Here is a 14,357-nt window from a genome sequence, read left to right on the forward strand (position 1 = left end):
TTATTTTGCTGTGCAGAAGCTTTTTAGTTTAGTTAAGTTCCATCTATTTATCTTTGTTTTTGTTGCACTTGCTTTTGGGTTCTTGGTCATGAAGTCTTTGCCTAAGCCAACGTTTAGAAGGTTTTTTCCAGTGTTATCTTCTAGAACTTTAATGGTATCAGGTCTTAGATTTAAGTCTTTGATCCATCTTGAGTTGATTTTTGTATAAGGTGAGTGATGAGGATCTAGTTTCATTGTTATACATGTGACTTGTCAATTATCCTAGCACCATTTGTTGAACAGGGTGTCTTTCCACACTTTATATTTTTGTTGTGCTTTGTCCAAGATCAGTCGACTGTAAGTATTTGGCTTTATTTCTGGGTTCTTTATTCTGTTTCATAGGTCTATATGCCTGTTTTTATACTAGTACCATGCTGTTCTGGTGACTGTGGCCTTACAGTATAGTTTGAAGTCAGGTAATGTGATGTCTCCAGATTTGTTCTTTTTGCTTAGTTTTGCTTTGGCTATGCAGGCTCTTTTTAGGTTCCATATGAATTTTTTGATTTTTTTTCTAGTTCTGTGAATAATGATGGTGGTATTTTGATGGGAATTGCATTGAATTTGTAGATTGCTTTTGGCAGTATGGTCATTTTCTCAATGTTGATTCTACGCATCCATGAGCATGGGATGTGTTTCCATTTGTTTGTGTCATCTGTGATTTCTTTCAGCAGTGTTTTGTAGTTTTCCTTGTAGAGGTTTTTCACCTCCTTGGTTAAGTGTATTCCTAAGTTTTTGTTTTTTTTTTTTTTAGCTACTGTAAAAGCGGTTAAGTTCTTCATTTGCTTCTCAGCTTGATTGCTGTTGGTGTATAGCAGGGCTGCTGATTTGTGTACATTAATTTTGTATCCTAAAACTTTGCTGAATTCATTTACCAGTCCTGGGAGCTTTTTGAATGAGTTTTTAGGGTTTTCTAGGTATATGATCATGTCATCAGCAAGCAGTGACGGTTTGACTTCCTCTTTACCGATTTGAATGCCCTTTATTTCTTTCTCTTGTCTGATTGCTGTGGTTAGGATTTCCAGTACTATGTTGAATAGAAGTGGTGAAAGTGGGCATCCTTGTCTTGTTCCTGTTCTCAGGGTAAATGCTTTCAACTCTTCCTTGTTCAGTATAATGTTGGCTGTGGGTTTGTCAGAGATGGCTTTTATTACCTTAAGGTATGTCCCTTCTATGCCTATTCTTTTGAAGAGATAAATAAAATTGATAGGCCATTAGTGAGATTAAGCAAGAGAAGAAGGGAGAAGATCCAAATAAACTCAATTAGAAATGAAATAGGAGATATTACAACCGATACCACAGAAATACAAAAGAGAATTCAAGGCTACTTTGAACCCCTTTACATGCATAAACTAGAAAACCTAGAGGAGATGGATAAATTCCTGGAAATATACAAGCATCCTAAATTAAACCAGGAAGAAATTGAAAGTCTGAACAGACCAATAACAAGCAGCGAGATTGAAATGGTAATTAAAAAGTTACCAAGAAAAAAAGTCCAGGACTAGACAGACTCACAGCTGAATTCTATCAGACATTCAAAGAAGAATTGGTACCCATCCTATTGACCATTGACCCCATTCCAAAAGATAAAGAGGGAACCCTCCCTAAATTATTCTGTGAAGTCAGTATCACCCTAATGCCCAAACCAGGAAACAATATGACAAAAAAATAAAACTACAGATCAATATCGCTGATGAACATAGATACAAAAATCCTGAGTAAAATATTAGCTAATTGAATCCAACGACATGTCCAAAAAGATAATCCACCATGATCAAGCGGGTTTCATACCAGGGATGCAGAGATGGTTTAACAAATGCAAGTAAATAAATGTGATACACCACATAAACAGAATTAAAAACAAAAATCACATGGTCATTTCAACAGATGCAGAAAAAACATCTGACAAAATCCAGCATCCCTTTATGATTCAAAACCTACCTTAATATTCCTAAATAGAGTGAGGCATCTTCAGACTGGGAAAATGCTTGGTAAATTCTTACTAAATATGTGCCCAAAACATGGCAATCTTTTAGCATATATGTTTTGTGGGAGGGAGAAGGGGAAGGCATTACAAGTCTCCCTCTGATAATCATAATTTACATTTACAATAATATTTTAACATTTTCATTCAAAACGTCTTGGAAATATTTTTTAAGTAAACAAATAGAAAAAAAGAACTTTTCTGGATACAATTTCATACTGAAACCAGTAATTCACTCTTATGCTGAAAGGTAGGCTTTTGTCTTTTGTTTGTACATTCCTCCTCTCAGGGGAGGGTCACTGAAGACTGTTACCTACTTAGATGATGCCAGGCACTGATCTAAAGCACTTTGCATGCTAACTCATTTACTCTTCCCCACAGTACAACAAGGTCATTGCTAATGGTTGTTTCCTTTTTACTTACAGGTAGGCTCAATAGGTAGAATAGGCCAGTTAGTAACCTGCCTTCGGTCACACAGCTAGCAATGGAGGAGCAGGATTGGAACCCAGGCCATCTTGTGCAGGCAGCCTGCACTCTGTCACTCATTTCACTGCCTCTGTGGTCAGCTGTTTTTCTAGCCTGCTGTACAAATGGTAGGTCTGGACTTTATTCTAGCAGTAGCGTGGTGTAGATTCACAGGCTATAAATTAATTACCTCCGTGTGGGTTGTTTCCTTTCACTCTGGTAAGCTGGGCCTAATTGTTGTTTTCCTTTTTAACTCAAAGATGGGGAAGCCCCAACAGCAATAAAGGGATTTCCCTAGAGCCTGGCCGCCTCTGCAGATCTGGGCTGGTGAGGTTTTCTGTGCCCCTGCTGAACCGGATGATCATTGCTGGGCTATCTTATGGTACATTTGTCTTGCAGCATTCTCAGGAAGCAGAGGATGCTTCCGACTGATAGGAAACTTTGAGCAAAGGAAAACCTCTCCTGTAGGAACATTTTGAAAGGTCTCTCTCAAAATGCTGGTCTGTAGTGAGAGCTAAATAACTACAGTGTGTACAGCTTTAGGCTCCTGCTTTAGAGCTTGTTGACATGCCTAGCCTTTAGGGACTCAGCTTTGCCAGGCTTCGAAATGAACCCAGGGTAAGGTTTCTATTCTGCCACTATCCTTTTCTGCTGAGTGCATTTCAGGGAGAGGCAGCATTGAGGTAAAGGATCAGGTGCTCTGCAAAATAGCTGTGTGCATGGAAATGCTCAGCAGTTTGCTTCCTGGCCCCAGGGAGACAATTACCTAACTGCTGTCACCTAAGCAATGTTCTAGGAGCCTGCCATGGACATTTAAAGTATAGGGCTGACCCTGGGGAAATTGATTATTTGGGGGCCTCAGGATTTCTATGCTGCAGACTAAAATTATCAAATTAAATTTGATTTCTTTGGAAAAGAGAGCTAAAAACAAAAACCCTGATATTTCCTCTGTAAAGAAAAAGTCAGTTAACTGAACAGATATACAGTATACTTAAAAATAAACACGTGTAGATTTTATTAGATATCCCTAATACTTCTTAGTTCACAAGGTGAAAGCTAGCAATGACTTTGTTATACCATCTAGCTCACTCTTCCCTTTTAGTTCCTGTGCCTATACCCATCCATCCAGCTTTTTCCCTTGCTTAATTTCAAGATACCCCTGTGTCTGCTTGGCACAAGCCTTCCCATCCCAGTCCAGTTCCATCCACAAGAACTGCACCTGTCATCACAGTCCAGACCTGCCAAGTTAGTCTTTTATCTGCTAGCAAAGGCATGCCCAGCCTTTGCAGGGAGTGTTTATTTCAGTGGAGAAAATCTCTGGATTTTGCCTCGCTTTTCAGAGTGGTAAGGCGGATATGTGCAGAAAATGCTCCCCTTAATTATCTCAAAATGTTGATAGAATGCATACAATTCTGTATGTTGCATTGACATTTATACATAGATTCCTATATCCCTATTAAAATGTGTGTATATTTCATTGGATATAGGGATCAATACACATTTTAATAGGATACAGGATATGTATATGTGTGTATATGTATATAGATATACATATATGTACATATATATGTATGTGTGTGTGTGTGTGTGTGTGTATAACAGAGGTATTTTTAAGAGGCATCCAGAGCATAATTTTTAAAAGTCAGAATCAAGAACAGGAAATGGAGAAAATCAGAATGGTAAATAAAATAATTAGTTCATGGATTAAATGTAAAAGAAGTATGTTTTTGGGAAAGTGGTAGCAGATGACGATTGAATAGGAATGAGTTATAACAAAAGATCTATTTATTGAGTTACCACTCCATGCCAGGTGTACTATATTAAGCACTTTGCATATATTATTTCATTTAATTCTGATTGAAATTCTGAGTGGTAGGTATGACCAGTGTCTTTATATTGCTAAGTAAAAACAGACACAAAGCACAAAGTTTAAATAATTTGGCCAAGGTTATATAGCAGTTAAATCATGAGATTTGAACCGAGATCTCTCTGACCTTGCCTTCCATCACCTCTTATTCAAAAGTAAAGGAGCGGAGTTGAAGATTACTGTCTCCTTTCATTCCTTTTTCATCCATCTCAAGAAGTTGAACAGCACTCAGGTAGCCCTTTAATTGATAGGCATATGGATCACCCAAAACGATGGTGATTCTGGAACGAAGAGTGGAAAAAGACACAGGGAAACTTGATTAGGAGGGCTCTTGGGGGGTTGGGGTGGGAAGCAGCCCATAAATGTCAAGCTGCATCATCTCTGAAGCACCTTGTCTCTTGACTCTAGAATAAAGAATGAGAGAGATGCTGTGAGGGCCAGATGGCTGGGGAGCCTGCAGACAATGAGAGGAAATAGGCTCATTTAACCTTGTCAGATTACAGCTTCTTGTGTTCACCACGGAAGTAAATGATCTTCTGCAGGAGATCCCATGTCAGGCAAAGAAAGTAGATTGATACCTGTCATGGACTGATTGTGGACATGAACATTTGGGTAGAACAGATTAATGATAAGATATGGCAAAAGTGAAGAAGGTGAATGAGCTAATGGCGGATAAAGGGACAAAACTGCCATTTTGGCTTTTTCAACTTGCATTTCAGCACAAATTGAGAGACTTGAAAGTCATGTAGTTGCAGTGTTGAGGCAGGAATGCTCAGAAGCAATCCACTTTAAATCAGGAAAGACCTAAGGACTAGGCAAGGAAAGACCTAAGGACTAGGCATTCAGAAAACTTGTGACTTACCTACGAAACTTTGCTAGGTAAGGGTGGAGTGAAGACTAGAATTGGAATTTCCACCACTCTGCCCTAGCATCATTCTGCCTCAGCATCATTCTGCCTCTCATAAGGTTTGCCTGGGAAGATGGATAGAAGCAGGGTGTAGCGGTTGATATTTTCATTTTAACAGACACACAGAAGTGGGTGAGGTAGATAAGAAGGAGAGATTGGGGAGAGGGAAAGAGAAAAGAAAAAGGAAAGGAAAGAGGGAAGAGGAAGACTGCAACCTTCTTTGGAGGAAACATTTTTTCTTTTTCTAATTGGCCATGGGTTAGGCCAGATTTGTCCAGCCTAGAACATAGACCAATACTTAGCACATTTATCATTGTATTTCATTTGTGTGATCATTTATTGTCTTCTTCCTCTTTAGAATAGAAGCATCACAAAGGCAGGAACCATGTCTGTGTTTTTGTGTACTACTGTATATGAAATGCCAGGGTAAATACTTAGAAAATATTTGTCAAATTCACATAAGATCCAAGGAATGAATGAATTAACTGACTGCATCAGAATTATCTGGGAGCTTGTTTAAAATGATAGATTCTGAGCACCACCCAGACCAACTGAATTAGAATCTCTAGAGGAGGGACCTAAAGGACAGCTGGCAGGGCTTGGGATGAATGACACAGTCTGGCTTTTCCCAATTCTCAGTGGTCACCAGGGCTTTGCTCAGGAGAGTTACCCTCCGTTTTAGGCCGCGGTAGTTAATGCTGCAGTGGAAAATCTCATCCTGTGAACTTAGAGACACTGAGGTGGGGATGGACCATTGGCTATTGACCTTGAAGAGAGCCTTACTTCCCTGTGTTTTCTTAAAGTCTTGGCAACAGGTGGCCACAAAGGCGGGTGGAAGGGCAGAATGCCAGTTTACATAGCCCCCCGCAACTGTTCAGGGGAACAGGTGGCTGAGGAGGGCTTGGCTGAGATCTAGGAAGCAGGAGGCCAAGACCCACTCGGTTGCTATTCCATATTCCTAAACAAAATATACAGAAACCAAGAATGTAAAAAAAAAAGTTTTATCTGTCATGAGGAATTAGGAAGGACTTTGAAAGAGTCAATATGGTAAAAAGAATATACTTTAGGATCAAAAAAGAAACTAAAAATGTTACAGGTATTACTATAACACATGCCAACTGCCTGGGTTTATCTTCTTAAGCCCAGATAATCCGTTTTGCCAAAAAAAAAAAACTGTTTACCACCAGATATATTTTTGAAGACTTGGAGCAGGTGTTGATTTGGCAATCTTTCTATCTAGGAGTAGACTGCCATAAAGTTTCATATTCCTTCTTCAGTCTCTACCATCACTGTATCTATCCTCCTGTGACATCATTATCTACTTTAATTCTTAAGAAGCACTTAGCCAATTTCAAGCTTTGACATCTTTCTATTTCCCATGGGTTTAATGGTGTTGGTGTGGAATTACTAAGCTTTTGCTGTGTGGAAATCTGGAGGCATTTTTGAGTGTGATAATAGGGCATAGGGAAATTCCTGACACATGAAGTGTTTTATGTATAGAATATACAATTCAAAAGAAGAGGAGGACTTATTGGATAGGAAGAATCTAGGCATCTTGAACAAAGAGTCTACTTTTAGGTCTGCAAGATTGACGGAAAGGCCTTGTTTATTGTTCCTTTGTCAGATTTTTATTCCCTGCAGGTAAACATGAGACAAGTTTGAAGCTTAGGCCAGCTGGAAACCTGGGTCTCTGCCCCCAGCTCCCAGCCCCAGTGCTCCTTGGTTATCCTCTCTGCTTCTGTCAAATAATAATGAAGGAGCTCACTGGGCATTGGTAACTGGGTCCTTGCCAAATGGATCTTTGTTTCAAATATGATCTGGGCCCCGAGTATAGCTTCTGGCCCTTCTGCCATGTAAGATATAGGTCCAAACCACTTCCTCAGCCCTCTCATTCCCAATTCCATCCCCACCTCCCTTATTCCCAGAAGATAAACCTAACCTGCACCTCCTCTGAGATCAGTGTCACCCAGTTTTTATCCGGTTATTGCCTTCTAACCTGGGAAACAGCTCATATCACACTCTACTTTCCAAAATAGAATGTCTCCCCCTATTCATTCTTCTTTCTTTCTTCCTATCTTAGAGCAAGAAGTGAGAAGTGGTACGTTATTTATTTTTTTTTGAGACGGAGTCTCACTCTGTCACCCAGGCTGGAGTACAGTCCCGCGATCTCAGCTCATTGCAACTTCCGCCTCCCAGGTTCAAGCAATTCTCCTGCCTCAGCCACTCAAGTAGCTGGGATGACAGGCGCCCACCACCACGCCTGGCCAATTTTTTATATTTTTGTAGAGACAGGGTTTCACCATGTTGGCCAGGCTGGTCTCGAACTCCTGACCTCAGGTGATCTGCCTGCCTCGGCCTCCCAAAGTGTTGGGATTACAGGCATGAGCCACCGCGCCCGGCCGGTAGGTTACTTTTTAAAGGCAGAATGGATGCGCTTCCTACTTGGCATCATGTCTCTGGGTAATTTGTACTCTTTCCCACCATCAGTTTCTCTCTTTCCACTGGATTTTTTTCCCCTAACACAAATATGTGTGAACCTCTCTTTTTCATAAAAAACAAAATGAACACAAAACCTTTTACTGATCCTTCTGTTTATTTAGACAATCTCCCGTTATATCAACCAGGCCAGCCCTTATCATCCATCCAGTCAACCTTCCAACTATCCTTCCATTCAGTCTTCTATTCATCCCTCCCTTTCTCTCTCCATCTCTTCATCCAACATCAACTGAATGCTTACAGTGATCTTATTTTACACATTAGAAAACTAAGCCCCAAGGAATCAAGAAAAGCAACCAAGGTCACATAGCCCAGCTATCTAGTTTAAAGGGGTTTTACCTTTAAACTAAATGGTAAGGTCCCTGTTGACTTCCTAAATCCCAAACCTGCTTGATACTTTTTAGTTCTCATCTTACTTGACCCTCTCAGGGTTGGAGCATGAATAGGAAAAAAGCGCAGGAGAGGTTAAGTGTTTAAGACTATGAAATGCATATTTATATTTTAATTTTTTGGTTATCTGTCAGACCAAAAACTGTTTTGTTCCACTGTGACAGGCCCACTGAGCTACTAGCAAGTCCAAGAAGTGCTTTTAAAATCTAAATTTGTTTATGAGAGCTTTGCTGTTTGCATTGTAGGTATGCACCAGGGAAAAGAATTCAAAGTGACACCAAATATGTGCGCATTAAATAACACCATCTGCCCATTTGGATCTGTGCAGCTCTTTTAAAATACTGTGAGGTGCTCGCCCAAAGCCTGACATGTTTCAGGATAAGGGAAAGACTTTTATGTTAAGACCCTAGATGAGGACACTGTTTGAAGTTTCAGAAGGCTTTGGGTTCTTCCCTTCTTTCTTTCCTAGTTGTTCGTTCAATATTTATTAGAAGGATGGGGTCCTTTTTTATTCTAGTGTGCCCTGTACACAGCTGAGGTCCATCTTTATGCTTGTGTTCTCTGTACACAGTAGGGGATGTACTATTGCAGTGATATGACAGACCTGAGAAGGCCTTTCTTTTCCTCCCCAAACAGCTGCATGAATAACCCAGTCTTTACTGAGGTCTATTATTACTGCATTAGAAATACTGGGTGGAAGGTCTATCACCTATTACAAAGCAAATGTGCAGTTAATACGAGTCGTTTTTAACCTAAGGATAAATAATCTGGTCCCATTTGATAGACTACTACTTCTGAATTGGTTTTTATAACTAGGAAAGCACAGAGGGACAGTGTCAGAGGGCACTTGGAAGTAAAGATTTGAAAAAAGGAATGATAGGCTACATCTGTCTGTTTACATGAAGCAAGGGAGCTATAAAAATCTTGTTATAGGGCCTTGGTAAGATAGTGACAGACAATAGGGGCTTCAGGCTAAGTGACTATTTAATTAGCTCTGTGACTTTGGTCAGTTCATTGTACCTTGATGGGTAGTTCTCATTCTGCATCTGTAAGTGGACTCTACATAGTCCTTTAAGGTCCTTTTTAGCGCTGACACTTTATGGTTCTGCTGGAAGAACTGAGAAATCTGAAGAAACCCAGGGTTTGTGTGTGTGTGACGGGTACAGGCATGCCAGGAGCCTGTGAGAGGCTTATGGATCTGTGACATAGACTTGTAGTGGCAGGGGCCAAGTCTGTAATCCTGGAGCACTGCTTGTGATTGGTGTGGAACATGTAGTGCTGTGTGATGGAATCAATGAACTAAGGACCGGCAGGTGCTCCAGCAGCACAATATAGAAAGCAGAAAAATGACTTGGGGCACAGAATTTTCTGGGTCCTTTGGAGTCTTACTTCTCTTCTAATGAAGGCAAAGCCATGAATCTATTGAGGGCCTTGTTGAGTGGTCAGGATTGTACAGTGAGCAGTACCCTTTGTCATGACGATTTCCAGTACTTTCTACCAACTGTCTAGTAACAGGCAAATGCTGTAGTAACCTGAATTATAGACTGGCATAAAGAGGGGTGCCTCATGGCAGCATGTGAGGTGTGCTGCCCATGGGAGGGATGTGCATCGTTGACATAGTAAATGGCAGCTTTGCTATTACTTTTGAAAACCAACTGCAGCAGGCACTGACTTAGGTGTCTTACATGGGGTTAGTATGGAAATTCAGGACCCTTGAGATAAATAATAAATATGATTTCCACTTACAGTTGAAGACACCGACGTTCAGATAATAACTCACCTGGGGTTATAGACTCCCTTCTAGATCCATGGTGTGTAAATTTATCATTCCTGAGCTTTCTTCCTTTATGCAAAATCCCATTCCTGGTGATTCCAAATGTTACAGATTAGTCTTGTCCTTTCTTAACTTGATAGTGTGTTCTCCCCTCTCTGCCTAGAGAAAATACTTGGATGTTTTATGTGATAATTCACGATAGGTTGAGCACTTTAAAAATCTGAAAATCCGAAATCTTAAGTGCTCCAAAATCTGAAACTTTTTGAGTGCTGACCTGACACTCAAAGGAAGTGCTCATAGGAGCATTTTGGATTTTGGATGTTTGGATTGGGGATGCTCAGCCAGTGTGATACACATATTCCAAAATGTAAAAATATTCAAAATCCAAAACATTTCTGGTTCCAAGCATTTCATTTAAGGGATACTCAACCTATAGTCAGAAAGAGTAACTCCCTGGGATTAAATCAAGGTGCCCTATTATAGGATTGGAAACATTTCATTTGAATGATACTTCCTTCTGGTCATTCATAAATGTTCCTTGTATCTTTTTAGAAATCTTTAATAGAACAAAACAGAGAAAACATCAGTTTTAAAATTATAGCCCAAAGTCCATTCCAGAGTAGATAATCTTGTTTTTATGGAATAAGAAAGGGTAAAGGTAGTTCTATGTTAATTGCACATTTTATGTTATAAAAATGTAGCTATCCTATGAGACTCTGGGATATGATTGATTCTTAAATTTCTTCTGTGGAATGATTTGTGACTGCCTAAGGAAACCCCCAATCAGGGAGGAGAGGCAAAGATGTGGGAGAGAACCGCTTTGAGCAGTGGTAGGAAGTGTTCACTGTAGAGAGGCAGAGAGCCCAGGTAAGAAGGGTTGGGGGAGGTCACTTGCTTTTCCAGTGCTTAGGAGGTCCTGACTTCAGTCTAATCATGTAAGCATCATTGTTCTTTCATTACTGAAAGTTATTTCTTTTCCCTTTTGTAATTCACAGTGCATAACAGTTAGTAGGCTTGTGAACTAGGAAACATTAATGGTATACAACAGATGCTTGTGTTTATAAAGCACTTCTCTGCAAGTGGAATAATGCTGAACCTCAGTGGCTGGGTGCTATCCATGTGGGAAATGGGATACAGCTCATTCTTTTGTTCTGTGAAACCAGTATTTCCTTAAGGAGATCTTACCAAGCACCCCCGCTCCTTCCTGCCCCGCCCCCACCTCAATTTTACTCTTAAGCATTTTACAGAGGTATGGTTTTTATCAGAATATAAAGTGCAAAGAACTGGAATATTTCATAAGCCGTATTTCAAAAACTGACTTATTTATATACATTTCCGGAATTGTCTTTCAGCTGTGGTGATTTTGTTATTTGAATATTATATATAAATTTGGAGAAAAATTATATTGAGCAGTTCTTAACAGTGTTCTTTTATCCATGATTGATGTTATAGTTTTTTGAAACTAGCATTAAGCAGAGAAAACCACATTGAGAATTTTAAATGTTATTATTAATTTTATTAAAATCTAATTTTTAGAATAAACAGTTTTTGAAATAAAATGTACTTAAGGTGGAATTAGTAAATGTAACATGTTTTATGGGCATGTGTACAGAAGTCATAAATGATAACAGGGACCATAAACAAGCTTATTTTTCTGTTCTAGATATTTGAATGGTGGTATTTTCGCAAATATGGAACTTCATTCATTGAACAAGTCTCAGTAAGCCACTTGCGCCCCCTTCTGGGAGGGGTTGACAACAACTCTTCCAACAATTCTAATTCCAGTAACGGGGACTCAGATTCCAATAGGCAAAGTGTCTCAGGTATGGAATTTCCTTCAGTTTGCAATATTTGCTTACTCTTACTAAGTTATTATTGTTACTCATACTAAGAGAGTAAGAATGTTGTTATTTAAACATTAGGCTTCAGAGAACAATGCAGTTCATTTTCCCATGGAGTTGACAACCTCTATCAGAGAAGGAGGGTATAAACATCCTAGGGAAAGGAAATGCTTATTAATTTTACCCTCTTTTTTTTAATGTGAGAGTCTTGCTCTGTCACCCAGGCTGGAGTGCAGTGGCATGATCTCGGCTCACTGCAGTCTTCACCTCTTATGCTCGGGTGATCCTCCTACCTCTCAGCCTAGCAAGTAGCTGAGACCACAGGTGTGCACCACCATGCCTGGCTAATTTTTGTATCTTTTGTAGAGATAGGGTTTTGCTATGTTGTCTAGGCTGGTCTCAAACTCTTGGGCTCAAGTAATCTGCCCGCCTTGGCCTCCCAAAGCGCTGGGACTACAGGTGCGAGCCACTGTGCCAGGCTAATGTTATTTTTTCCCATTTGACTTAACCAATGGTCATTTAGGTCAGTGTTCCCAACCTGATGCTATAGCTTCCTTGTCCATAGTTTCTCAAACCTCAGTGAATAGATTCATTTTCTTCTATGATAATTGCAGAATCCTCTGTCTAACTAGATCTGATCACATCACTCCTCTGCTTAAAAGATATCATTGGTTCCCATTCCACTGAAGATAAGGCCCAGATTCCAGATTCCTTAGCACGGCATGAGCTGCTTGGCAACTTTGACTTCTGTCACAATCCAGTCCCTTTCCCATATGTCCTGTTTTCTAGTCACATGAAGCCAATTTTTATTTCTTGAACATGCCATGTTTCTCATGACGCTCTGCCTACAAGTCTCCCTTTTCCCTTATTCATCTGTCCAAATCACTATCCAAATCAAATGTCACCTCCTGGGAAGCTTCTCTGATAGTCTGTACACTATCTCTGTACTTCTGTTAATCTTTAATATTTTTACCTTTAGCAACACATCAAATTACACTGTAATTTTTAAGGTATGGCTTTATTGTAGTATCTCTAGCATCTTGCGGTGTCTACTATTTCTTTGAAACAAAGCTGCTGTTACAGCACTGAGAATAGCATCAACATTCATATAAAGAATAAGGCTTAATCAAGGCATCCACTAAGAGAGACAGCAAAATAATAGGAACAATGGGAAGCGTATGAACTCTTCATTGCATTGAGAAATGATGTCCAGAGATTTAGATCAAGTAGAGAGAGAAGGGAAACTTCAATGAAAATATAAACGTATTCACTATAAAGAATGATCTCGAATGAGGATGGTTTCTGTTTTCAATTTGTTAATTTTCTACAATGTTCTTTGTCATTCAAAGGCTATAGTAACTCAAGTCAGACAAGAGCACAATTAATCTATGGGATATTCACAGCCAATGCAAAGTGGTAGCAGTTATCCATCACTGCTCATGCCTAGTGACTGAATGATCAAGATTCCTCATTAGAATAATAAACAGCATTTATTATACTAGCTGGTTAATGTTTTGCTTTGCTGAGGTCTCTTTTCCTTTCACAAAGTGGATAAGTTTACAAAGTCTTAGACAATTTTGTTACGTGGCTGGGCAATGCCATCTTTTATATGTGTACCCTTTAGGATAAAATAAATTGTACCAAGAGGTGCCCAGTACTACTCATAGCTAGCTGGCAGAGTCTGTTAAAAGAGTATTGACTTAAAATATGGAACAAAATTTATATATACCCTGATCCTTGATTCTTATAACCTGGTTAGACAGTTATGAAATGTGGATGGGTTATTCTAGAGAGGAAGAAAAAAACCTAATGTGGCTTTTTGAATTTCTTCTTCTTTATCCTTCAAGTTTTAGAACTGGTGGCTCTCTCCTTAAAGGAGCAAACTACTTTTCCTAGCTTGGGTCAGGATCTCCTCCTTTGTTTTCCTTAGATTTGTATGTTTTCCTCATGCAACCAGAGGATTTACCACTTGTCTCCTTCAATAGACAGAGTTTTCCATGGGGATAAGAACTTTGCCTTTAAAAAAATCATATTCATAAAACCCTATACAAGACCAGGTTCATAAGAAGTACTTAGAAAATGTTTACTGAGTTGACAAAGAGACTGAGCTAGGAAATTTTTCCCACCTGTTTTATAAGAGGAGAAAGTACAGGCCTTGCACGCACTCATGCGTTGATTCATTGAGTTTCAAAGAAGCAGGACACTGCAAGAGGCTAGAAATAAAGCCGTGCCTTAAAAATTATAATGCAATTTTATAAGTGTTGCTAAAGGTAAAAATATTAAAGATTAACAGAAGTAGATAGTGTACAGACTATCAGAGAAGGCTTCCCAGGAGGTGACATTGATTTAGATAGTGATTTGGACAGATGAATAAGGGAAAAGGGAGACTTGTAGGCAGAGCATCATGAGAAACATGGCATGTTCAAGAAATAAAAATTGGCTTCATGTGACTAGAAAACAGGACATATGGGAAAGGGACTGGATTGTGACAGAAGCCAAAGTCGGCTGGCAGCTCATGCTGTGCCAAGGAGACTGGAACCTGGGCCTTATCTTCAGTGGAATGGGAACCAATGATACCTTTTAAGCAGAGGAGTGAT

The 14,357-nt window shown here is 39.5% G+C and overlaps 1 protein-coding gene and 1 long non-coding RNA gene across 12 annotated transcripts in view; one reads left to right on the plus strand and one right to left on the minus strand.

Annotated features, from left to right (window-relative positions):
• ST7 (suppression of tumorigenicity 7) overlaps positions 1-14,357 on the plus strand; it is a 277,885-nt gene that overhangs the window by 157,614 nt on the left and 105,914 nt on the right. For all 11 annotated transcript variants that reach the window (XM_012512205.2, XM_030826518.1, XM_003261232.3 and 8 more), the window contains one exon: positions 11,583-11,742. In XM_012512205.2, the coding sequence (XP_012367659.2) occupies positions 11,583-11,742 (160 nt within the window). The remainder of the gene's footprint in view (positions 1-11,582; positions 11,743-14,357) is intronic.
• Positions 4,253-14,357, minus strand: part of LOC105740771 — a 33,539-nt gene continuing 23,434 nt past the window's right edge. Inside the window, exons 5-6 of the long non-coding RNA XR_001116856.2 lie at positions 9,926-10,008; positions 4,253-4,633 (exon numbers count right to left, since the gene is read on the minus strand). This is a non-coding gene — a long non-coding RNA (uncharacterized LOC105740771). The remainder of the gene's footprint in view (positions 4,634-9,925; positions 10,009-14,357) is intronic.

The sequence above is a fragment of the Nomascus leucogenys genome, chromosome 13, assembly GCF_006542625.1.
Source record: "Nomascus leucogenys isolate Asia chromosome 13, Asia_NLE_v1, whole genome shotgun sequence".
NCBI classification, from domain to species: Eukaryota; Metazoa; Chordata; class Mammalia; order Primates; family Hylobatidae; genus Nomascus; species Nomascus leucogenys.